Here is a 26,039-nt window from a genome sequence, read left to right as displayed (position 1 = left end):
GTGACACCCAGCAGCAGTCTTAACAGCTAAAACCCATGAGTAAAAAAAAATGTGAACTGCACTTAAAAACTTATAGGAATTTTGTTGTTAAAATGAATGGTCCAGCAACAGGGTCTCTTTTTGTTATCAAAGGGAAAGTTATTTTTTTTTTTAAACTACATTCAGGTTTGAGGCCAGTTTAGATGCAGAGATTGGGTGAAAAGATTCTACAAATTTTCTGACAAAGGTAAAGTTTTAAAAGCACAAAGACAGCCAAGAGAATGACAAATGGTAGATAAAAATAAAATCCTACTGCTATATACTGTAGATTTAGATGTGCCAACTCTAGAAAAGAAGAATGTTTGTATATTATATTTTTGTTTGTTTATTTTTGTTTAGTAGGTCAAATTCAAAAATATTTGAAGTTATTAGACTATATAATGTATTAAGGCAATGTATTTGTCTATTAGGAGCCACAAAAGCCAACCCAGAACTTCTTTAAACCTGGATTAAAACTGGAAGCTGTGGACAAGAAAAATCCTTTTTTGATATGTCCAGCTACAGTAGGTGAAGTGAAGGGAGATGAAATCTTTATAACTTTTGATGGATGGAGAGGAGCATTTGATTACTGGTGCAGATATGACTCTCGTGACATCTTTCCAGTTGGATGGTGCAGTATAACTGGCGATTCTCTGCAGCCTCCTGGAAACTATGGTAAGAAAATTTAAAAGAAATGTTAAAGTGGTTGTAAGCCCTTCTATATTCTCAGTGAAGTGACTGACCTTAGGTGATGCATAGAGATTAACCACTTTCAGACCGGACCAATTTGCTGGTCAAAGACCAGACCACTTTTTGCGATTCGGCACTGCGTCGCTTTAACTGACAATTGCGCGGTTGTGTGACGTGGCTCCCAAACAAAATTGACGTCCTTTTTTTTCCCACAAATAGAGCTTTCTTTTGGTGGTATTTTATCACCCCTGCGGTTTTTATTTTTTGTGCTAATAAAAATAGAGCGACAATTTTGAAAAAAACGCGTAATTTTTTACTTTTTGTTATAATAAATATCCCCCAAAAATATCTAAAAAAAACATTTTTTTCCCTCAGTTTAGGCCGATACGTATTCTTCTACATATTTTTGGTAAAAAAAATCGCAATAAGCGATTATTTATTGGTTTGCGCAAAAGTTATAGCGTTTACAAAATAGGGATAGTTTTATAGCATTTTTATTAATCATTTTTTATTATTTTTTTTTTTACTAATAATGGCGGCGATCAGCGATTTTTTTTTTTTTTTTTTTTTATTGTGACTGCGACATTGTGGGGGACCCATCGGACATTTTTGACACATTTTTGGGACCATTGTCATTTATACAGTAATCACTGCTATATAAATGCAGTGATTCCTGTGTAAATGACACTGGCAGTGAAGGGGTTAACCAGTGGGTGGCAGTGTAGGGGTTAAGTGTTCCTAGGGGTGTGTGACTAACTGTGGGGGGGTTGGGCTTTCATTTAGTGAACACTGATCTCTGCTCCAATCACATGGAGCAGAGATCAGCGTCACTAGTTGCTAGGCAGAATGGAGAAATGCTGTTTACAACGGCATTTCTTCATTTGGCCGCTCCGTGAGACGATCGCGGGTATGCCCGCGGCGATCGAGTCCGCGGGTCCTGCGACTGGACTCACGGGGGTCCCGACCAGCGCGGGAGCACGCCGCCGGCGGTGCGCTCCCGATGGCAGGGCGGCAAATTTAAAGGGACATACATGTACGCCCATTTGCCTGCCCGTGCCATTCTGTCGACGTACATCGGCGTGCGCTGGTCGGCAAGTGGTTAAATAAATACTCCTATATAAATTGTTCCTTTTTATCTGCAGCCTTCTCTTTGCAGTGCAGAACTGATACAGCTTGTGTCAGCGTTCAATAAGCAGGGGGTTGTCAGAAGTGACTCATGTGAATAGCAGAGGAAGGAGGCAGCAGAGAGCAATAACATTTAGTGCTCTAGATACACAGTACACCGCATAGAAAGATATACTTTGTTCACATATCATATCAGATAAACATTTTATAGAGATCAGTTTGATGTAAATAATTTACAATGTGTGTTCATGTTTGAAAAAAGCTGTTTTTCTTTACCGTACATCACGGGACTCGGAGCAACATAGTAATTACTATGTGGGTTATATAACCCCTCCCACAACGGGAATGCCTCAGATTGTTTTGCCAGTGTCTAAGGTGTTGATCACGAGTGAAGATGTGCTCTGAAGAGCTGTGCTGGAGGGATCCTTGCTGGATTTAAACAGCCTCCATAGACCAGATCCATGCAAAGTGCCACTGAGGCCAAGGTGGATGGTACCTGGGCCTCGTATACATAGCACAAGGTTTTGCCTGCAACGCCTCTCTGCAGGGCAGGACCCAGGGCTTTTTGGTCATGCTTGCATTACCCAAAGATTTTCCTGGTGGGGTGCTAATACAGGTCCAAGGGGGTTGACCCCCCGATAAAAAGGGACCTGGTCCTTGAAGGTTTGCTAACGCAGCCCACCGTGATGGGTGAAGTATCCTGTTGCGAGGATAAGGTAAGGGAAGAAGCCTAGGAACTGTAAAAAGTCCACCCATGTTTTTTTTCTTCCATGAGTAAAATGTTGTCATGCCTTAAAGTCTCCACTAGAGGGAGTAAATGCACATACTTTGATATGTTGCTTTTCAGTCAGCTCAGTGTCCAGTTAAAACAGCATGTGTGTGCTCTCAGCAAGCCGGGAGGGATTCTTAATTGAACAAAGTTTGGCATGTTCTTCTCCCTCTGGGGGAATTAAGGAGCTGGGAGGTACAGCAGCGGTTTCTGTTACCCCCATCCCCTCCCCCCCAACTCCCGGGGGTGCGGTGGCTGCCTCCCTGTGTTGTATTTACCTCACAGCCTTTGCATGCCTAACAAAGTCAGTGAAAGATTCCCCACATAGCCATGTCAGTGCTACAAATAAAGATATTGTCCTGCCATCGCCCGAGCCCATGTCCATACTTGATTTTTTTATTTTTATTTTTTTAAATGAGGACAGGGCCTCCTCTTCTCTTCTACAGACCCGAATGCCATCCACGCGCTTGGACTGCTGCTCATTTGAAACAAGAGTGGGGGCAGGTTCAGTGGTGATGTAGCGTGGCTTTGGCATGGCGCAGTGTATGGGCTGTAACGTCCACATGGAGCACACGGCGCAGGCGCTGGCGACACCGAACAGAGCTCGATCTGATGCATTTAAAAGCACCTTCCTCATTTAACACTAAAAGGGCTGGAGTACTTAGAAGATCTCTATCAGATGCAACTGAAGAGAAGGAGGTCTGACACGCAGGACACAGGAGCACTGGGGCATATAAGGGATGCATGCAGGCATTTCAAGTACAGGAAATACATTTTTACTTGGCACCAAGCTGAACGTTATAGAGGGATTGTATTGCTAGACTATTGCTCAGCAAATAGTGTATTTACTTAGTGCCTCTGCTTCTGTGCTTGGCACTATGGCTTGCAAAAAAAAGACACCACAAGAGTACCCAAAATTCAAACCCCCAATCTCTTACGGAGATGGTTCATTCCACTTTCAAGCTACCCCTAATGGACTCAGCTGAAAATTCTTCTTTAGGTTCTTTAAAACCTTCACAGCCTTTGCATGCATTTCCTGTCCATGCATTACTAGAAAAGCGTATTTATGCTGAATGGGTTCACCTGGATAAGCATTTTCTCTCTCCAAAGAGATTGACTGCACTCTGTACCATGTAGGAGAAATTCACCGGAAAATGGATTTCCAGTGTGAATAAAAGTCTAACTTGTCCAGTAGACAATGCCCAAATTCTTAGGGATCCAACAGATAAAAAGATGGAATTCCTGTCAAAATCCTCTTTTTCCTTGGCAGGTGCCATTACTTTGCCACAATAGGCATCTGTCAGTTCCTAAAGGCCCGGTTTAGACAGGCCCTTAAGGATCCTGCACAACAAGCCTGAGATTTGGCCGAACTACCAAAGGCATTATGTTTTGCCATAGACACCATGAAGGATTCTATTCACCAGTCGTCCTGCCTTGTACTTGTGCTAGCACACATGCATAGGATCCTGTGGTTAAAAAATTGATCAGCCGAAGCACCACGCAAAAGGCTCCTGACTGGGTTTCCTTTTCATGGGGATCGGCTATTTGGGGATGATTTTGTCAAATACATCCAAATGATTTCTAGTGGGAAAAGTACTCAGACTCTAGAAGAAAACCTCAGGATCAGGCCCAGGCACAGAAGGCCTGGGGCTGGAAACCTGCAAAGCAGAATTCTAAAGCCTCATTATGAAGGGGCACCCCCCCCTCGCCAGAGTGGGGGGAAGACTTCTGCAGTACTCAGAAGTCTGGCAGGAGGAAATTCAGGACAGATGGGTCATCTTCATGGTGTCTCTAGGATACAAACTAGAATTTCAGGAGTTTCCACTGTCTCGTTTTCTGAGGTCAAATGTTCCAAGTAAAAGGCAATCTCTGTTTCGGGCACTAGACCGATTACTGGCTCGGGGTGATCATACAAATCCCTACAGAAGAGCAAGGTTTGGATTTTTATTCAAACCTCTTTACGGTACCAAAACCGAATGTTGATGTCCGACCCATTCTACATCTAAAAAATCGAAATCCGTTCCTGAAGATCCGCTCCTTTCAGATGGAGTCGATCAGGTCAGTGGTTTCTATCCTATTAGGAGGAGATCTTCTGGCGTCTATCGACATCGGAGATGCATATCTGCACGTCCCTATATTTTCCACTCACCAAGGGCTTCTGCGGTTCAAGGTAGAACATCATCATTTTCATTTTGTAGCCTTGCCCTTCGAGCTAGCTACAGCACCCTGGGTGTTTACAAAAGTTCTGGCCCCACCTCTAGCCAGGTTAAGGGCACAGGGCATAACAGTCTTGGGGTACCTAGACGATCTATTGCTAATAGACCAGCCGGTGGTTCGTTTGGAGCAAAGCGTGCGCATTACACACCAAATACCTGAAAAATCTGGGCAGAATTCTCAAACTAGAGAAGTCTTAAAACCGCTAAAAAGGCTGGAGTACTTGGGTCTGATCATAGACACAGCCCAGAAAAAGGTGTTCTTGCCTTAGGCAAAGATTAACTCCATAAGAGAGCAGGTGTGGATGGTCCAGTCGAAAGGAGATCCCTCAATTCATTCGCCTTTGCATGAGGTTGTTAGGAAAGATGGTGGCTTCATTCAAAGTGGTTCCCTATTCCCAATTCCATTTGAGACTCTTGGAAAACAGTATCCTGTCTGCTTGTAACAAAAGGATTTCAAGCTTTAGACTTGCCAATGCGGCTGTCCCAAAAGGGGTTCCATAGCCTCAGTTGGTGCTCTGTATCCGGGAATCTGCAGAAGGGAAAAACCTTCATACCAGTTATCTGGAAAGTGGTAACGACAGATGCCAACCTTTCAGGTTGGGGAGCAGCACTGGAAAAGCCAACTGTCCAGGGAGCAACGCGTCTTGCTCTGAAGCCCCGAACATTCAGCTTATGGGATTGTCCTGTCAGGTACCAATGCGACAATGCCAGAGCTGTGGCTTATATCAATCGCCAAGGGGGCACTAGGTCACACAGCTGAGAGAGCGGTGGACTGTATTCTAGCTTGGGTGGAAAAGGATGTTCCTTGCCTAGTCTTTATTCCAGGAATAGAGAATTGGCAGGCGGACTACGTGAGTTGTTTCACGGGGGAGTGGTCCCTTCACCCCAAAATCTTTCTGGCTAGATGCCAAAGATGGGGGATCTCGGATGTAGATCTTTTGGCATCCAGGTTCAACATGTAGTTGGTCAACTTTATGTCAAGGACAAGGGATACAATCGCATGCAAAACAGATGCGTGGTGACCCCATGGGGTCAGTTTTCTCTGAGCAATGCCCGATACTCACTATCATATTTTCTGCAGATTTTTTTTTTCTTCAGGTTTACCAAAACCATGCAGTGTAAGAGCCTGCCTGATTGCATACAAATTGAAACTCCTAAGGTTTGACCTCATATTATATGGTTTTGGTAAATCTGAAGGAAAAACTCAGTAGAAAAACTGTGTATGGGGCTTTAGGCTTTTTTTTTCCCCTATTCAGTTGCTGTCCGGCTTCTTTGCAGGATCTAGCTGGAAATAATGCAGGTAATTATTGTAGCCCCAGCATGGCCCAGAAGGTCCTGGTATGCAGAAACTTTAAAGATGGCGGTGGAGGATCCATGGTCCCTTCCACTACGGCCAGACCTACTTTCACAGGGGGCGATATTCCATCCTACCTTACCTTGTTATAGACTCTGGAGGGCTTATGTTTCCTGGTGTGAATCCAAAGGTTGCCACCCTCGGAAATATAACTTTGGTAGAATTCTTGTTTTTTCTACAAGTACAAATCAAGCTGACCTTGAGTGCTATTGAGGGCCAAGTCTCGGCTTTATCGGTCTTATTTCAAAGACCGCTTGCATCGCATTCTTTGGTCCGGAGGTTTTTATACAAGGGGTAATGCGGCTTATTCCGCCAGTTAGACCACCCTTGAACCTTTGGGACTTGAACTTGTTTTTTTTTGTCGGTATTACAAAAAAGCAGCCCTTTGAACCGTTAGAGCATACTCCCTTGGTCCTTCTGACAAGAGAAATAGTGTTTGGGGTTGCTATACCCTCTGCAAAAGGGTATCGGAGTTGGCCTCTCTTTCCTGTAAAGAAGCCATATTTAATTATTAAGGTGGTTTCAGGTTTTCGCCTAAACCAATATATTGTCCTACCATAGTTTTTTTTTTTTCCAAAACCAGGTTCTAGGGTGGAGAACTCACTACATTGTCTTGATGTAGTGAGAGCGGTCAAGGTCTATTTAAAGACGATAGTCTGAAAGACTGAGGGTCCTAGGAAGAGACAGACGGCGTCAAAATCCACTATTGCTAGGTGGATTCGGCAAGTTATAATTTAGGCCTAATGGCTAAAAGGTAAGATTTCAACTTTTTGTGTCAAAGTGCACTCTACTAGAGCAGTTTAGTGCTTCTGAGGCAGTGCATCACAAGCCTTCGTAGCTCAGATCTGCAAGGCCGCAACTTGCTCTGCAGTCCATACATTCACCAGATTTTGTCAAGTGGATGTAAAAGGGGTATGAGGGTATTGCCTTTGGGCATAGTGTGCTGCACGCAGCAGTATAGATCCTCAAGTCTTTTGGCGCCCTACGGGTTGTCTCTCCCTCCTTTCAAATAGCATTGCTCTGTGTCCCGTGATGTACGATAAAGAAAATAGGATTTTTATAACAGCTTACCTCTAAAATCCTTTTCTTGGAGTACATCACAGGACACAAAGGTCTCTCCCCTCTTCTTCTGGGGTATATGTATATTGCTTTACTACAAAAACTGAGGTGTTCCCGTTATGGGAGGGGTTATATAGGGAGGCAACTTCCTGTTTAGGATGTGCCAGTGTCCATCACCTGAAGGGGGTCTATAACCCATATAGTAATTTACTATGGTGCTCTGTGTCCCGTGATGTACTCCAAGAAAAGGATTTTACAGGTATGCGGTTATAAAAAAAATCCTATTTTTATGTATAATGTAGATTTGTACTTTTGGGAAGGTATTTTTTTCTTATTTTATAAGATGGTCCATCTTTTTGTAGACCTCAGAAAAGGTTGTTCTTTATCACTGCTTATAACCATGCCCATAAATGCAGTTAAAGAGCTATTCAATTCAAAATGAAAACATAATACATTGCAGCTTACCAATGTGTAAGATAGTGGCTTCATTCATTTATTTTTATAGACATTTATTTTTTCCTTTATTTTCACTTGGTGCTCCATCCAGTAAGTCTGTTATATTTTTATTTCCTTTTAACAGACCAACTTGTCCAGTAAAAGTGGCAGTTAGCAGGTTGAGACAAACCATTTAACACTGACAGGGGTGCTTACAATGGTTTGCTTTTATTCATTTATGTGAAAGGAAGAAAAAATGGTTTGCTGTAACTGCTTAAAAAGTGTTAGCTGGAGTTTAGCTTTAATTTGTTACTCAAGCCCATCTAAATCCGCTAGTATGTCTAATGCTAACCTATCTGTAGTTTGACAATGATTCTTTCCAAAAGTCTACTCCATTGCTCCTCCATTGGAGAAGAGACACCCTAATGCTTCATACACACTATGAGAAAATCAGGCGACCAATTGGTGGTTTTCCTTGCTGTTTTACAGCAAGTCAGAACGACAAAGGCTTCTTTTTTGTTGCTTCTGATCATGCCCAGCCTTTCGTAACTAATATATGTACCTTTTTCATATGATAAATATCAAACGAAAATTGTTAGTTCTGTTCATGTCCCTTTGGAAATATTCGGAAGGTCATAATCCGCTGTCATAAAAGTTGTGTACACTATTGGAAAATCGCACGTTCGTTCCTCGGATTAAAATGTTTGCCGATTTTCTTAGTGTGTACGAGGCATAAGACAGGAAGTGTGTTACTGGCCACATCACTCAGTAAAAATTAAAGCCAATAAAAGCCTAAAAAGGGGAACAAATGTAGCCATGCATTTAAGGATTGGTAAGCTCCAATATTAACTCCTAACCACTTCAACCCCTTAGGATGTACTCTTACATCCTTGAGTTGAAGTGATTACACTGGGATGATGCCTGCATTTGCAGCCAGCGATGGGCTTTCTTGTGGAAGTGATCTGAGTGGCTATATATTTGCCCAATCACTTCTACACTGCCTTTATGGGATTGCTGCCACTCTGTGTGCTGAGGCATACCGGCCGCCCCTCTGTGATCTAAGAAACCAAATGCGCACAGAATCTGATCAAATCAATCTCATGCTCTTGAGGGCAGAGGAGAGATTTGGCTTCTTATAGACCCCAGAGCTCTCTTTGAAGATGAGCTGTCATACTTATTGCTGTCACAAGGGATGTTGTTCATTTTGTAATGGCGATGATGTTAAAAAAAATAAAAAATAAAAAAATTAAAGGGACCGTGTAAACGTTTCAATTAAAACAAACAAAATTGAGAAAATATAAAGCACCTAACGCCCCCCACCATTCTCACAGGACAATGCAAATGCATACATAAGTCCTGCACGCATATGTAAACAGGGACCGCAAGTGAGGTATCCCTGTGAACGTCAGAGTGAGGGCAATAATTGTAGCGCTAGACCTCCTGTGTACCTCTTTAAACTGGTAACCTGTAAAGACTTTTAAAGAATCACCTATGGAGATTTTTAAGTACCGTAGTTTGTTGCCGTTCCATGGCCATACCCAATTTAAAGCATGACATGTTTGCTGTATCTTTTACTCTGCATAACATCAGCTTTTATGTTTTACCAGAAAGTGGGGCTTATATTGTGTTTTATGTGCAATAAAATTTTATAAAAGTGTATTTTTTTTTCCTAAACCATTTATGTTTTTAAATTTGACTGTGCAAATATGCAACATAAAAAATTGTAATGCCATTTTTCTGTCCAGGGTGCTTTTAAACAATATATAATGTTTCAAGGTACTAAGTAAATTTTCTAGCAAAAAAAAATAAAAAAAAAATGCTGATTTTTATTTATTTTTTTCAGAATTGGACTGGGGGGTAAGGTGGTTACATTTTGGTCTTTTGATTTAATTGTACTTTAAGATCAAAATCACTTAACCGCTTCCGGACCAGCCGTCACAGTTTTACTGCAGCAAGCTGGCATCCCTTTGCGAAATCACGTTACTGTACGTGATCTGGATAGCAGTCGCGCGTGCGCCCGCTGCACAGCGGGGTTCCGATGGTCGCGATGACCGCCAGCCCACAAGCGATCATGAACAGGAGACACAGAACAGGGACGAGTGTGTGTAAACACACACTTCCCTGTTCTGTTCTGACAGGAGTTACAGATCGTGTGTTCCTATTGGCTAGGAACCGTGATCTGTCACTTCCTGTAGTTAGTCCCTCCCCTTCAGTTAGAATCGCCTCCCAGGGAACACAGTTAGCCCCTTCACCGCCCCTAGTGATAACCCCTTCACGGCCAGTGAAATTTTTAAAGTAATCAATGCATTTTTAATCGCAGTCACAATAAAAATCACAGATTGCAGCCATTACTAGTAAAAAAAAAAAAAATGCTATAAATCTATCCCCTATTTTGTAGACACTATAACTTTTGCACAAACCAATCAATATACGCTTATTGCGACTTTTTTTTTTTTTTTTAACAAAAATATGTGTAGAATACATATCGGCCTAAACTGAGGAATTTTTATTTTTTTATATATATTTTTTTGGGGGGATTATTATAGCAAAAAGTAAAAAATAATGCCTTTTTTTTTTTTTCAAAATTGTCGCTCTTCTTTTTTTTTTTTTTTTTTTTGTTGTTTTTATATCGCAAAAAATAAAAACCACAGAGGCGGTCAAATGCCGCCAAAAGAAAGCTCTATTTGTGGGCAAAAAAGGACGTCGTTTTTTTGGGTACAACGTTGCACGACCGCGCAATTGTCAATTAAAGCGACGCAGTGCCGAATCACAAAAAGTGCTCTGGTCAGGAAGGGGGTAAATTCTTCCAGGCTGAAGTGGTTAAAGGCCTAAACAAAAAAAAATTCTACACTAACTAACAAGTGTGCTCACTGGTCACACTGTAAAAACTGTGTAGCCTCAGCTACGTACAGTATCAGCCTTGTGTTCCGGCAGTGAGACTAGAACTTCTTGTCTCAAACCAGGTACAAAAACTGAGTCAGGCTGAGCAGTGCTCCACCATTCATAGGCTGCTTTGTATTCTCTAAACCGATACAAATCTTCCTATGATTGGCAGAGTTGGAGATTGTGACATCATCCTCCCGCCTCTCCACCTTTTGTGCTTACCTGTTTGGTATTTGATAACGCAAATTGGATTTTAACTCCTAGCCCTCTAATGTGGCCTGCAATCTCAAACCAGTAAAGCACATGCCCGTGCTCTGGGATGGCAAGTCGGTAAGTCCATATTGAGATCAACAGGTTGCCGACCAGCCCTCCTAGAGCATCTGAGTACATGGTGCCAGAGAAAGAAGCTGGTGGTATCAGAGGACACATAAGCTGAAACCACAGTGCATCAGTTTGAAAGCAAGTTTATTGGGGGCTCAGGGAGGTTCACCTTCTGTTTGTTCTATGTACCATTCTCACCAAAATTTAAATAACACGACAAAATTTGGGTTGACCCCATAACCGTAATGGAGGGGAGACCTTCTAATGAGGACACAAGTTTAGGTGGCCCTGGTGAGCAGTATTAGTATCTATATCTCAGCATAATCTTCTAGTTTGTTTTACAAAAGTGTTTGTTAAAATGTCAAACATTATTTTGCATAAAGGTCATGCAACGTATCTGATATCATCTTTTTATTCTATGGTGCCTCTTCTTTCAGGAAATAAGCAATATTTTCGGTGTTCAATGTCATTTTCAAACAAATATTAGCATTTTAACGTGTGCAAAAAAAACAAAAAACAAATTTGGTCTGGCGTCAATACATGGCTCTGTTTTAAGCTGCAATACATGATTCTGCTTAAGCTGCAGTATTTCCAAGAAAACTTTTTAGTTAAATATTTGAGAAAAAACAGATGCTCTAAAATGTAGCTTGGGTAACCCAGAGCTGTTTGTAGACTGGCTGTTATTTGACATCCTGTGAATTCTCTGCAGCAAGCAACAGTGCTAATATGAACTGAGACTTCTCCGTGGGGCTGTAACAACCTGACAGGTTGTGTCAGAACTTATGTTTTTAAACTTGTGATACATTTATACAACTTTCTATGGCTGCTGAAAAGATTGAAGCTGAAACTGTAGTAGGCCTTACACATATGACCTGTTTTTTTTAAATGGAATGCTGCTTTATTGCAACTATTTTACATATACTGTTGCTCTTGTTCTAGTTTTCAAAAAATAAGTGAACCACATTTGTGAAATACATGCTTTGATAAATGTTGTTTGAGATTAAAATTTGCTTTTTAGGACCTGTTCACACCTAGTCACACTTTTTTTTTCTTCTTTGATGTGTTTTCCATTCCAAATTACATGTCATCATTTGTGTTTTTAAGATGATTCTGAAGTCTAAAGTTTTTCTGCATTCTTTGCATTAAGGTAAAAAAAAACTTCCACTGTATATTCACTTACCTTACTCTTGTAACAATTCAGCTTTGTTCCCGGCTGCAGGTCTTCTCTCCCTCTCTTCTTGCTCTCACAGACTTTGTTAAGCACAATTAGAGGCCTGTGTTGCTATTAGTCAAATCCAGTGAGTAGAGAGTGAGAGTGCGGAGCAGGGCCAAGTCCCACTGTGTGTGTGTGTGTCTATAAACGTATGTCTGCTACCAAAGTAAGCAGCTTGCTATGTGAGCAGACACAGAAGAGAAGGAGCGAAGATCGCTAGTGGGAGACCCCAGAAGAAGAGGTAGGCAGAAGTTCTGTGCAAAACCATTGCACAGAACAGGTAAGTTTAAACATGTTTATTTAAAAAAATAAATATACTTTACAATCACTTTAAGATGCACATTGAGCATCCATACATGTTAAAATTCAGTAGAAAGTGCATTGGAATGCATAAATGCACGATGAAGCATGTTCACATGTGTTTTTGCACATTGATTTGAATGGAAACCCTTCAGAAGACTAATGTATATGTGAAAATAGGTACTAAGACCAGCTTTACACATTTGCATTGCAGTAACGCAGCAAATACATTATTGCATTTAAGCGCCATTCAAAACACTAACGCAGTGATATTTAGTGCCAGACAGGCTGGTTTGAGTATAACTGTAATTGCTGGTGTTCTGGTATTTTCCCTTACAGGCAATGGCGGCGGCTGCACCCGGCAGCCATACTGCAGTATTGTTAGCTGCTGACTTTTAATTTTTCATGGGGTGGGCGGAGCTCTTTGAGGTCAGAGGAGAATGACCAGATTGGTTTAAGCTGACAAGCTCTAGTAACTCAGATAATAAGTCTTTACAATTGTGGTGAGCAGAAAAGCATCTCAGAATGCGCAACGCTTAGAACCTTGAAGTGGGTGGGCTACTACATCTGAATACTATGTTTGTTTGTGATGGAAAATGTTTTCCTCTGTGGGACTTTAGAAGGCAGAAAATCTTGAAACAATAGAATTATATAAAAAAATGTTTTTATTAGAATAAGCTAAAACATAATGCTAAAAGAAAATTGGATGCATGTATACATAGATATGATGACAACTAGCAGAAAAATATTTCAACGATACAGTAAGCACAACACAAATCTGTCCTGAAAGACTAGGACACAAAAATCCCAACGCGTTTCAAGGTTGAAAATGATGAAACCTCTTCTGGGCTAGTGATGGATTCGAGGGGTTATTAAACCAAAAAGGTGAAAAATCTAGGGAATCTTGGGTGGCACATGTATTCACGACCTGCTCGATGCCTGCTGCAGCCGTTGTTTTCTTCCAATTGATCATCAGTGGCGGGCTGTGGCTTGCACCCAGTGCATTCAGACTTTAGTGACTGCTCGCCTGGAGCGGCATCTTCCTTGTTTGAATCTTCTGCCACAATTTCAGACAAACCTCCATAGCAGATTTGCCAGTGCTCTCTAGCCACATGTGACAGTGCTACGGCATCCAGAAGGTAAACAAAAGATCCATGGATTTTGGTAATGACACTACTTGTATATGGTAACCCATCGTCCACAGGCCCAATGGACAAATTATGTTCGAGTAGTGACCTTGTAAGCTAACCCAACATCTCCTTTGTTTACTTCTGTATGACAGGTGTAAGCACTCTTATATGTGGTCAGACTACAATGAGGTTTGGCAGACTAGCTATGAAGGTTTGGCTGACATCTTGGGACCATGTTGTTGTGTGAAGTAAAAAAACAAACAAAAAAAAAAACAAAGCATAAAAGATAAAATACTTTTGTTATGCTAGTCTTTTTTTTTGTGTTCTTTGTTAAAATTAGGGAGTTACTATGTAGCCCTACTATGTACTCCTTGCTCATTCATATTGGGGAATGGGCAGAAATCTAGGAGTCCTCTTATCCTAAAGCAGGGGCTACCAACTGATGTCCCGCAACCTCCTGCTCTAGGATGGCAGGTCGGCAAGCCCAGGTCGCGGTTTGACAACCCACAATATTAGAGCATCAGTGTTGTGAATCGGCTGTAGAGGAAGCAAGTGGCTGTGTAAGCCGATGTTTACTGTATAGCGCTGGCTTCTGTCACAGGCAGAGTGATATCAATTGCACTCTGCCTGGGACAGCAACAGCTGTCGATATCTGAGTGGAAGACTATTGTTAACAGGTCAGTTTATTACTACAATCAGTGCATATATGGGCATATCTGTTCTGCAGTGGTTACTGGGCTTCTTTAAAGCTGAACTGCAGGTGCAGTGCACCTGTGGGTTACCTGCACAAAGCCATAGACTTCTGTTTTTACTTGTGGGCTTGGTGCATTTTCTGAAGGCACATTAAAGCTCCAGAATGCAGAAGTTTTGGTGCACTTTCGTAAAGAATTCTATAGCAAAGTGCAACTAACCAGCAGGAAAGCCACAGGTAAACCACAGTGCATCAGTGTGAAAGCAGCTTTAGGTCCCTTTCACACAATCGGTTTCATCGGCTCCATTAACCTCCTATGGAGCGGCAGATATAAAAGAACTTGTGCCCATTTACACCCGCCTACCTCCAATAAGATCCACTAAAAGAACAGAAGAGGATCTGTCCCCTTCTCTCTGGGCAGATCGGATCAGAGGGCCTATAGAGTAGAGCAAACTTTGTCCATTTGCTGTGTGAACAAGGACCTGTCATCCACCTGCTCCCCTTATTGTGGCCCACAACTGGTTACCAAGTCACTGAAGTGGCCCTCACTTTTTAAAAGATTGGGCATCCCTGTCCTAATGGGAGATTCCAGATTCTGAGAAGACCCTAATATACCTCCTTAACAACAATGCCAAGGACTATGCAATTCCATCCCCTCCTCCCATGAGCCCCATGATACCTTTTTAAAATTTTGCTGTGGAGTCTGGCTTTAAATCCATACTAGACTTGTAGGGTCTGGTTTGGATTTTTATAGAGAGCCTACACCATTTTTTATGGGCTAATTTTCAACCTGGGGTTCACATTAAAGATCCATTGCACACCTTCTTGCAGGATAGATTTTGAGGGCAGTAGGACTTCAAAATGCTCATCAATGGTCAAACATTAACCATTAACCATGTGACCTCTGGACGGTTTTACCCCCTTCATGACCCAGATAATTTTTTGCTGTTCAGTATTTTGCTAATTTAACTGGCAATTGCTCTGTCATGCAATATTGTACCCAAATTTAATTAATATATTTTTCCCCCAGACAAATAGAGCTTTCTTTTCATAGTATTTGATCACTACTGTTTTTTTTAAATTTTATTTCACAGCGCATGTGCCGATGACGACATTGGCAAAACTATAAATATCTCTTATAGGTAAGCCTAGAATAATCAACAAAAAAGGGTTTACAGCCACTTTAAGCAGCTAACTTTTTGACTGACTATCTCATTTCTTGAGGTGCTAAAAGGCCAGGACAGTACAGACACCTCCCCCCCCATGACCACTTTTTGGAAAGTAGAAAACCTAAGGGATGTTAAGTCCATGGAAGATTTTATTTTTCCCAACAAGTTTTTGGAAAATGACAAAACCCTTTCTTTTTATACACCACAAAACACATGCTGCTAGTTCTCTTGAGTATGGCTTACCACACGTGAGATTTTTTTGGCAACCTAGACATGTACAAGGGTCCAAAATCCAATGAGCACCTTCAGGCTTTAAAAGGGCCTTAATTATGTATTGGACTTTCTGACTACCTATCACATTTTCAGAGGCCCTAAAATGGCAGGGCAGTATAACCACACTCCCAAGTATTTGCTGAGAGGCATGCTGAGTCTTGAAGATCTCATTTGATGCCACAAGTTTTTAGAAAATAAAAGAAAACAAAAATGTGTTTGTTTTTTTTTTTTTTCATTTCTTTTTTGTTTTTCAAAACCTTGTGACAAAAAATGAGATCTGCAAAATACTCGCCATGTCTCCCATCAACAAAGCTGCCTGTCAGCAGTATATGTTTTTAGACTGCTTTTCAGTAAGTGTTTGAAATGCATGCCAATGCATTAAGATGCTAGCGACAAGCATTACATTTTTTGCAAATGCAGATTTTAGCACTTGTATTTCAGTACATTTTTATTTGCAATGAGGCTTAAATGCACCCTTAATACTTACCTGCCCCACTGCCTTTGCCTCTAATCTTCGCTGCCTTGAAGAGATACAGCTGCTGAATAATCTTCTGCATTGGAAACACTTCAGGTGTACAAGATGTCCTGTCCTCCATTGTGCGTTATGGTTCCATTGGGGAAAACTGGTGGTGCAGTCAGCAAGACAGGTAAGTTATGTTAAAAGTCTGTCCTGCAGTCTTTACTAAACTTTAAACTCGCCTATGTCATCTTCAACATTCTCTTTTCCTTTTATGTATCAGCTACTATATAGTATTTAACCACTTCCATACCGGGCCTATACTGGCACTCCTCTCCTACATTTTTCAGTTTCATGAATTAAAAAATGACAAAACAGTAACGTTAGCCCAATTTTTTTAGAATAATGTGAAAGATCATGCTATGCTGAGTAAAAAGATACCCAACATGCCTTAAAATTGTACACACTCGTGGACTGGTGGCAAATTTCGGTACTTAAAAATCTCCTTAGGCAACGCTTTAAGTTTCAGGTTACATGTTTAGAGTTACAGAGGAGGTCTAGTACCAGAATTGTTGCTCTCACTCTAACGCATGTGGTGATACCTCACGTGTGTGGTTTGAACGGCATTTACATGTGTGGGTGGGACTTGAGTATGCGTTCACTTCTGTGCGTGAGCACTTGGGGGCGCTTTAAAAAAAAAGTTTTTATTTTTACACTTTTTTACATTTTTCTTTTTATAGCTTTTATTCCTATTACAGGAAATGTAAACACCTCTTGTAATAGGAATAGTGTGTGACAGGCCCTCTTTATTAACCACTTGCCTACTGGGCACTAAAACCCCCCTCCTGCCTAGACCAATTTTCATCTTTTGGTGCTCTCACACTTTGAATGACAATTACGCAGTCATGCAACACTGTACCCAAATGAATTTTTTGTCCTTTTTACCCCACAAATAGTGCTTTCTTTTGGTGGTATTTGATCACCTCTGGGATTTTTATTTTTTGCGCTATAAATGAAAAAAGACCGAAAATTTTGAAAAAAAACAAATTTTTCATTGTTTCTGTGATAAAATTATGCACATTTATTTTTCTTCATAAATTTTGACCACAATTTATACTGCTACATATCCTTGGTAAAAATAACCCAAATTAGTGGATATTATTTGGTTTATGTTTAAGTTAGAGTCTACAAGCTGTGGTGCGGATCATACAAAATTGATCACATCTGATGTACTGGTGGCCTATCTTATTTCTTGTGACCCGAACAAGCCAGGAAAGTACAAGTGCCCCCCAAATTACCCCTTTTTTTGAAAGTAGACATTCCAAGGTATTTAGTAAGAGGCATGGTGAGCTTTTTGATGTTGTAATTTTTTCCCACAACGCTTTGCAAAATGAAGATTTTTTTTATTTTTTTCCTCACAAAATTGACATTTTAATAGGTTATTTCTCTCACATGGCATGTGTATACCACAAATGACACCCCAAAATAAATGCTGCTACTCCTCCTGAGTATTACGATACCACATGTGTGGGACTTTTCCACAGCCTAGCCACTTAGAGAGGCCCAACATGCAGGGAGCACCATCACGTTTTCTAGGAGCATAAATTACACCCCTAAATTGTTGACTACCTATTACACTTTTGAAGGCCCTGGAGCACCAGGACAATGATACGTGGCACTGATGACGTGACACTGATGTGAAACTGATGACAGATGCCTCTAATACGTGGCACTGATGACAGGTGGCACTAATACGTGGCACTGATGACAGGTGGCACTAATACGTGGCACTGATGACAGGTGGCACTAATATGTGGCACTGATGACAGGTGGCACTAATACGTGGCACTGATGACAGGTGGCACTGGGAACAGGTGGCACTAATACGTGGCACTGGGAACAGGTGGCACTTCTATGTGGCACTGGGGACAGGTGGCACTGACAACAGATGGCACTAGCTGGTGGCAGTGGGGACAGATGGCACTAACTGGTGGCACTGGGGGCAGATGGCAGCGGGGGCAGATGGCAGCCAGTTTATTTTATGTTTATTTTTATTTTATTTTTTTTTAACTTGTGGCCGATGCAGCCGTTCATCTCTCCCTCCTCACACGCTGTCTCTGTGTGAGGAGGGAGAGCGGCGCTGAGAGATTATCTCATATGTTTACGTACGAGATCATCTCTCATTGGACACGCCCATCGCACTGTAAACGCTGGCTGTGATTGGCCGTTTACAGCGATCTGTGATTGGCTGTGTCCAAGGGACACGGCCAACGCAGAACTTCCCCGATGCGCACTCCCAACCCGGTCCTGAGCTCCATGACCGTGGCCGCGGGACTAGCGGACCCGATCGCCACTGGTGTCCCGCGATCAGGTCACAGAGCTGAAGATGGAGGAGAGGTCTGTGTAAACAAACCTTCCCGTGCTTCCTAGTGTGGCTGTCACCGATCGTCTGTTCCCTTTTATAGGCAAGGACGATCAGTGATGTCACATGCCAGGCCACGCCCCCTACAATAAAAAAACAACGTCATACATGACATCTACACTGCCCCCTAGTGGTTAACTCATTCACTGCCAGTGTCATTTACACAGGAATCACTGATTGCTGTATAAATGACAATGGTCCCAAAAATGTCCGCTGTGTCCGTCATAATGTTGCAGTCACAATAAAAATCGCTGATAGCCGCCATTACTAATAAAAAAAAAATATTAATAAAAATGCTATAAAACTATCCCCTATTTTGTAAACGCTATAACTTATTATAGCAAAAGGTAAAAAATATTGCATTTTTTTTCAAAATTGTCGCTGTATTTTTGTTTATAGTGCAAAAAATAAAAACCACAGAGGTGATCAAATACCACCAAAAGAAAACTCTATTTGTGGGAAAAAAAGGACGCCAATTTTGTTTGGGAGCCACGTCACACGACCGCGCAATTGTCAGTTAAAGCGCCACAGTGCCGAATCGCAAAGAGGGGCCTGGTCCTTTGGCTGCAAATTGGTCCGGGGCTTAAGTGGTTAAGAGATGTGGGGTCTATAAGACCCCACATCTCTCCACCAGGCTGGAAAGCATCATAATGCCGTGCACAGGCCTCCAACTGTCAGAGATGACTGGCAACCATCTGGAAATATCTATGCTCTGCGGCGGCAGTTCTTTTTCCACGTCCCTGATGGCACGGGAGAGCCTGGAGAAGCACCGGAGGGCAGCAGGAGGGGGTATGTCCCCTCCCTGTGGGCGCTGCAGGCATCATTCAGATATCCCCCCTGAAACAGACACCAGCACCAGATTTGACCTCTTGCCTCTGTTCTCTTCCTAAACACCACTTGTGGATCCCATGCATGTGTACCTTGCTGAATTGTTCAGACATAGCCCTGAAACACTTTGATGCACATTCTGGCATTTTACTGGTGCCGATATGGGAACTCGGTGGTGCATGTGCAGTAGACAAACTGCCCTGAAAATCACAAATCTCACATGCTATGCTTTTTTTTTTTTTAATAGAATATACAGCTAGAAATGTGAGTGAAAGGATTAGATGTTACTTTTTATGTAAACTTGCCTCTGGGGTAAAGTTCCACTTTTGGAGGCTTATTTTACAGACAACATTTTTTTTTCTTTTTGTATTGCATTAAGGTGGCAACAGGGTTGCTTTATTTCTTTGTTACTTTTTTCTATGCTTCCATGCCCTCTTTATTTTTGTGTTATTTTCTTTTTAACCTGGATCTTGCTGGGTTGAACATTAGTATGTGACACTGGTAATTTTTATGAAGCCTGTAGGGAACACAAATGTGGCGTCATTAGTTTAATGGCTGTGACTCTTAAAGGTGTCCTGTAGCATGCTTATAATTGCTGATATAGCATGCCTGCAGTCTGATGGTCTCTTATAGCATGCCATATATTGGGTGAAACACCTTGAAAATAGGCTTTTTTTCCTTTATTAATACGGTATTGGCCAACGCTTTGTTCTTACAGCTTCTGTTTTTGGAACAGATCCATACATCTTTTGAATAGTCTCCAATAAAATGTTATATCATCCTTCTATTAGAAAATCTGCTATCTAGAGATGCTTTCCAAGACTTTGTGTACATGTATGGGTAGGGGGTGGTAAAAGCAGTGGTTTGAGCCATGTTTTTACAACTCCCCAACAGCCACTCAGGACAGTATGCAGCCACTCGAGGTGGTACACATCCTACGGCTGCGATGTTGTGGTTCGGGTCTAGGGAAAAAATTCAACCACTTGTTGCATTCAGCACGTGTTACAGTAGCTCATGGCAACCCATGCAGGTCTGTGGGTCCAACTGTAACTGCCTTGTCATTCATTGTTTTTTCGCCCATTGTACTTCTTTGGCAATTGTCTTGTCATTCTCTGTTTATGCAGTATTAATCGTGGAGACTGTTGCTTTTGAAATGGTTTCCAGTTTGACTGATATGGTTAAAACCTAGCTCAAACCATCCAAATGGGCACTGCTTTGTCCTTTTTGCATTAAGGTAAAAATATATATATATTTTTATTTTTATGTGTAGCTTTTTTTATTAAATAGATTTTCCCAAAAAAAAGTGCGCTTGTAAGTTGTATGTTTAGGAGTTCTGAGTAAAGGGAAGGAGAAGGCTGGCAGGCAGGGGAAACTCCATTAGCATTGCTGGTTGTAATTCCAACGGCCACCACAAGAGGGCGCCAGATTCCAGAAGGGACCATAGGATCGTAGAAGGCCTCAAAGCCGGGGGCTCAGTTACCGGCCGCCGGCGGCGTGGCCCGATGCGATCACGCCGGGGGGTGTCCACGGAGACAGGATACCCCCATCTGTGCTGCCCCAGGCGCCAGGTCGCTAATTCTAGTCGCAAATGCGACCTGGCGCCCGGGTTTTGTCGAGCCCTACTATAGCGTATATTCTAGTACCTTTTTTATTATGTAAAAATTGGCAAGCAACATAAATCTTGCAGTGACCAGTTTTAATACATAGGGAATTTATCATTCAAGCCCAGTCACAGAGTTGTTGTGAAGCCACTCCTTTGTTATTTTAGCTGTGTGCTTAGGGCCATTGTCTTGTTGGAGGGTAAACCTTCGGCCCAGTCTGAGGTCCTGAGCACTCTGGAGAAGGTTTTAGTCCAGGATATGCCTGTACTTGACCGCATTCATCTTTCCCTCGATTGCAACCAGTTGTCCTCTCCCTGCAGCTGAAAAACACCCCCACAGCATGATGCTGCCACCACCATGCTTCATACGTTGGGAGTGTATTGGACAGGTGATGAGCAGTGCCTGGTTTCTCCACGCATAACGCTTAGAGATAAGGCCAAAAAGTTATATCTTGGTCTCATCAGACCAGAGAATCTTATTTATCACCATCTTGTAGTCCTTCAGGGTTTTTTTTTTTTTTTTTTTTTTAAGCAAACTCCATCCTGACTTTCATGTGTCTTGCACTGAGGAGAGGCTTCTGTTGGGCCACTCTGCCAAAAAGCCCCGTCTGGTGGAGGGCTGCAGTGATGGTTGACTTTCTACAACTTTCTCCCATCTCCTGACTGGATCTCTGGAGCTCAGCCACAGTGATATTTGGGTTCTTCTTTACCTGTCTCACCAAGGCTTTTCTCCCCCGATAGCTCAGTTTGCCTGTAGGGCAAGCTCTAGCAAGTGTTCTGGTCATCCCAAACGTCTTGCATTTAAGGATTATGGAGGTCACTGTGCTCATAGGAATCTTAAGTGCAGCAGAATTTTTTGGGGAATCTTGGCCAGATCTGTGCCTTGCCACAATTCTGTCTCTGAGCTCTTCAGGCAGTTCCTTTGACCTCATGATTCTCATTTGCTCTGACATGCACTGAGCTGTAAGGTCTTATATAGACAGGTGTGTGGCTTTCCCCAGCAAGTCCAATCAGTATAATAAAACACAGCTGGACTCAAATTAAGGTGTAGAACAGGGATATGCAATTAGCAGACCTCCAGCTGTTGCAAAACTACAATTCCCATGAGGCATAGCAAGACTGACAGCCACAAGCATGACACCCAGAGACAGAGGCATGATGGGACTTGTAGTTTTGCAACAGCTGGAGGTCCGCTAATTGGATATGCCTGGTGTAGAACCATCTCAAGGATTATCAGAAGAAATGGACAGCACCTGGGTTAAATATGAGTGTCACAGCAAAGGGTCTGAATACTTAGGATCATGTGATATTTCAGCTTTTCTTTTTTAATAAATCTGCAAAAATGTCAACAATTCTGTGTTTTTCTGTCAATATGGAGTGCTGTGTGTACATTGAGGAAAAAAAATGAACTTAACCACTTGCCGCCCGCCCTATAGGCAATTGACGGCTGCAAAGTGGTTTCATAATCCTGACCGGACGTCATATGACGTGATCAGGATTATGAGCCGCTGCGCGCCCCCGGGGGCGCGCATCGCGGCGATCGTTGTTGCGGGGTGTCAGTCTTTGTAAATGGAAAGAGCCGGTGATCGGCTTTCCCTCACTCGCGTCTGTCAGAAGCGAGTAGAGGAGAGCCGATCGGCTGCTCCTCTGACAGGGGGGGGTCTGTGCTGATCGATTATCAGCACAGCCCCCCCGAGGATGCCCACACTGGACCACCAGGGACGCCACCAGACCACCAGGGAAAAGGTAATAAAGGTCATAATCCTCCCTAGACCACCAGGGATGCCAGTCAGCACAATGGGTGCCAATCAGTGCCCATAATGGATGCCAATCAGTGCCCACAATGGGCATCACTGATTGGCATGCATTATTGTTTGGCACTGATTGGCATCCATTACTATAGTATAACACCGATGCCGCCTATGAGTGCCCACCTGTGCCGCCTATGAGTGCCCACCTGTGCCGCCTATGAGTGCCCACCTGTGCCGCCTATGAGTGCCCACCTGTGCCGCCTATGAGTGCCCACCTGTGCCGCCTATGAGTGCCCACCTGTGCCGCCTATGAGTGCCCACCTGTGCCGCCTATGAGTGCCCACCTGTGCCGCCTATGAGTGCCCACCTGTGCCGCCTATCCATGCCCATCCGTGCCGCCTATCCATGCCCATCCGTGCCAGCTATCAGTGCCAATTTGTGCCACCTATCGGTGTCCGTCCGTGTCGCCCATCTGTGTCGCCCATCCGTGTCGCCCATCAGTGCCACTTCATTGGTGCCACATTGGTGCCCATCAGTGCCGCCTTATCAGTGCCCATCAGTGAAGGAGAAAACGTACTTATTTACAAAGTTTTGAAACTGAAACAAAAAACATTTTTTTTTTCAAAATTTTCGGTATTTTTTTATTTGTAGCGCAAAAAATAAAAATCGTAGAGGTGATCAAATACCACCAAAAGAAAGCTCTATTTGTGGGAAAAAAATGATAAAAATTTCATTTGGGTACAGTGTAGCATGACCACGCAATTGTCATTCAAAGTGCGACAGCGCTGAAAGCTCAAAATTGGTCTGGGCAGGAAGGTGTTTAAGTGCCCTGTATTGAAGTGGTTAAATGATTTTAGCAAATGCCTGCAATATAACAAAGTGAAACATTTAAGGGGGTCTGAATACTTTCCGTCCCCACTGTAAATTTGACTGGTTTTCTTTAGATCTACTCCATTATGATCAAGAAAACCTGTTAGGCGGGCAGAATTTATCAAATAAGATACCAACAAAATGAGGTGCTTCTCTAAAGACTGTGTTAAGTGAGCTGCCTCTTAAGGCCCCATTTACACCTATGCAGTTTGCTTTTGAGCGTTTCTGCAGAGCTTTTTGCATTTTTTTTTTTTTTTTGCTGTGATTTGCTTAAGTCAGCCATAGATGGAGCCATTTTCTTTCCTGCAACCACAGGTCATCAGAGTTAATGGGGGGAATCCCTCCCACTGAGCCATTGTGTTTTGCCAGAGGGAGCCATCCCTGCCAGGAGAACACAGTGATTACCGCTTACGTGTAAAATCTGACAGGCTAATTGTACCCAATTGGTTGATCATCTTGGATACGTTCAGCCTGTCATATACATGGTTCGTATCTTAGCTGGTCCCTGCTGGACCGGCTGAGATTCAACCCGTCTATGGCCAGCTTTAGTAAAAGATTTGTACCAAATTTTTGTACCTCCTAATCATCTGACTTGGGTTCGTTTTTAAATGTCTTATGACAGTTTTTTGCTTAGAATAGAACATCCTATAGTCTTTGGTGAGATGCATATTTTAAGCAGTAGGTTGAAGGTGGGGGGGGTAGTAAACTAGACTGTTGTCTGTAAAATCTGTCTCGTAATAGAATTGCTGCTCCTATTTTACCTAAATTGTCCTACTTAGTTTGTGTAAGCGGAATAAACTCATTGCAGTATGTTTTTGTACAAGTGAACCAGTTTAAAAATATGTATGTAGTTGATTGGAAACCACTTTCTGGGACACCACATTAGTGGCTAGCGTTTACTTGGTGGTATATTATTACTCAACAGTTCTCACCTCGATAATAAATCTTTTGCACTTGTAAATACACAAATCGTCATTGATATCCTGTTTATCAAATGTATTGCATTGAAGCATTCTGCTCCCATATTTGCACTAGCTGTGCTTTTGTGCCGAAAACAGATGTCACTGTCTGCTGATTAGCAGAAAGTAACAGTTTATTTTTTGAACTTGAGTTGTTTTTTTTTTTTTTTTTCGTAACCAGTCCTCTAGAGTCATTTAAAATAGTTTTCTTTCAGTTTTTCCTTTCCATACATTAGTGTTGGCTGTTATATGCTCCCCCCTCCTTCCTCACCCTCCCATCTTGATCTCTTTCCAGATCCGCTGACCCAACACAACCCTTGCTCTACCTCCCAGAGCTAGGGTGAAGGCAGCCAGGGCATGTGACAGATGATTACTGTCAATACAGATAGCAGACAATATAAGATTACTTTAGCAGTTTCCCTTCCTCTGTTTTTTTTTTTTTTTTTTTTCTTCTTCTTTCATTCACTCTCCTTTCTTCCTTCATCCCTCCCCCACTACCGGCTTTCTCCTCTCTCACCCCTCCCAGCATGTACCAAATGCAAATCTCTCGGTGCCCATTCGCCTGGATGTTTCAGGGCTGTACCCGGCAGCAGGGGGCTTTGTTTTACTCTAGAGTCTGTTTTGGTCCTAGTGTAACTGAGCAGTGCTGATTCTCAGGACCCCTTAATAGGCACAACTGCACGTTATTTAAAGGTAGGGAGATTAAACCAAGAGGTAGTCTGTGTTGTACGCCGGGTGTGTATATTTACATATGTATAATATGTCTGTGTGTGTGTGTATGTGTTCATGCATTTTTACTCTTCTTATATTCTCTTTCAGGGTTGGTTTGACATGTACCAGTGTTTGTAAAGTAGTATTCTTTAAGGAGATTAGTGGAATGATTTGTGTCTATAATAAAAGTAGTGTATTTATGTGTGTGTGTGTGTGTGTATATGTATATACACTGTGCACACAATCCTGACATTCTATTACGTTATGCATGTCCACAGAAGTAAATTGTGTATTTCTTTACACAAAATGCTAATTATTCTTTATATCATTTATAAAATGCATTGCATTCTACTCCCTTTAGTAATTTATGTGAAAATGTGTGTTAAATCATTGCAATTTTCCTTATCGATTTGTTTTTTTTTGTTTTTTTTTTTCCACCACTTTCGCTCATGTGTTATGTAATTTTATTCCAAAATTAAAAAAACGTTTCCGAGTAGAATGTAAGGATGTTAATCCATGGCATATCAACTTTCATTTGGCCTTCTTGTCTCCACGGATTAAGGCTTGTCTTTTTTTTGTTATTATTCATGGAATATGTAAACCTTATTCACTTGCTTTTCTTTGGCAGCTGATCATAGGCTGATATTCAGCTGTTCAGTTAGTTTACCTAACCCTAATGAACAGATTCAAATATTGTCTTGCCTTCTGTTGGTCCTAACAGATGTACTGTATGCTCTATTGATCAACATTGCTCTGGCCCTGAGAATGTATGCCAGGGGTCTCCAAACTTTCTAA

The 26,039-nt window shown here is 42.1% G+C and overlaps 1 protein-coding gene across 4 annotated transcripts in view; it reads left to right on the top strand.

Moving 5' to 3' along the window:
- The window catches only part of SCML2 (Scm polycomb group protein like 2), a 217,948-nt gene that overhangs the window by 114,823 nt on the left and 77,086 nt on the right, over window positions 1-26,039 (top strand). For all 4 annotated transcript variants that reach the window (XM_077482217.1, XM_077482215.1, XM_077482214.1 and 1 more), the window contains one exon: window positions 450-693. In XM_077482217.1, coding sequence (XP_077338343.1) covers window positions 450-693 — 244 coding nt within the window. The remainder of the gene's footprint in view (window positions 1-449; window positions 694-26,039) is intronic.

The sequence above is a fragment of the Lithobates pipiens genome, unplaced genomic scaffold (assembly GCF_037356315.1).
Source record: "Lithobates pipiens isolate NorthernLeopardFrog02 unplaced genomic scaffold, aLitPip1_a1.2 Scaffold_16, whole genome shotgun sequence".
Lineage (NCBI taxonomy): Eukaryota > Metazoa > Chordata > Amphibia > Anura > Ranidae > Lithobates > Lithobates pipiens.
The sequence above is the reverse complement of the archived record's forward strand: the minus strand, read 5'-3'. Positions and strand labels throughout refer to the sequence as shown.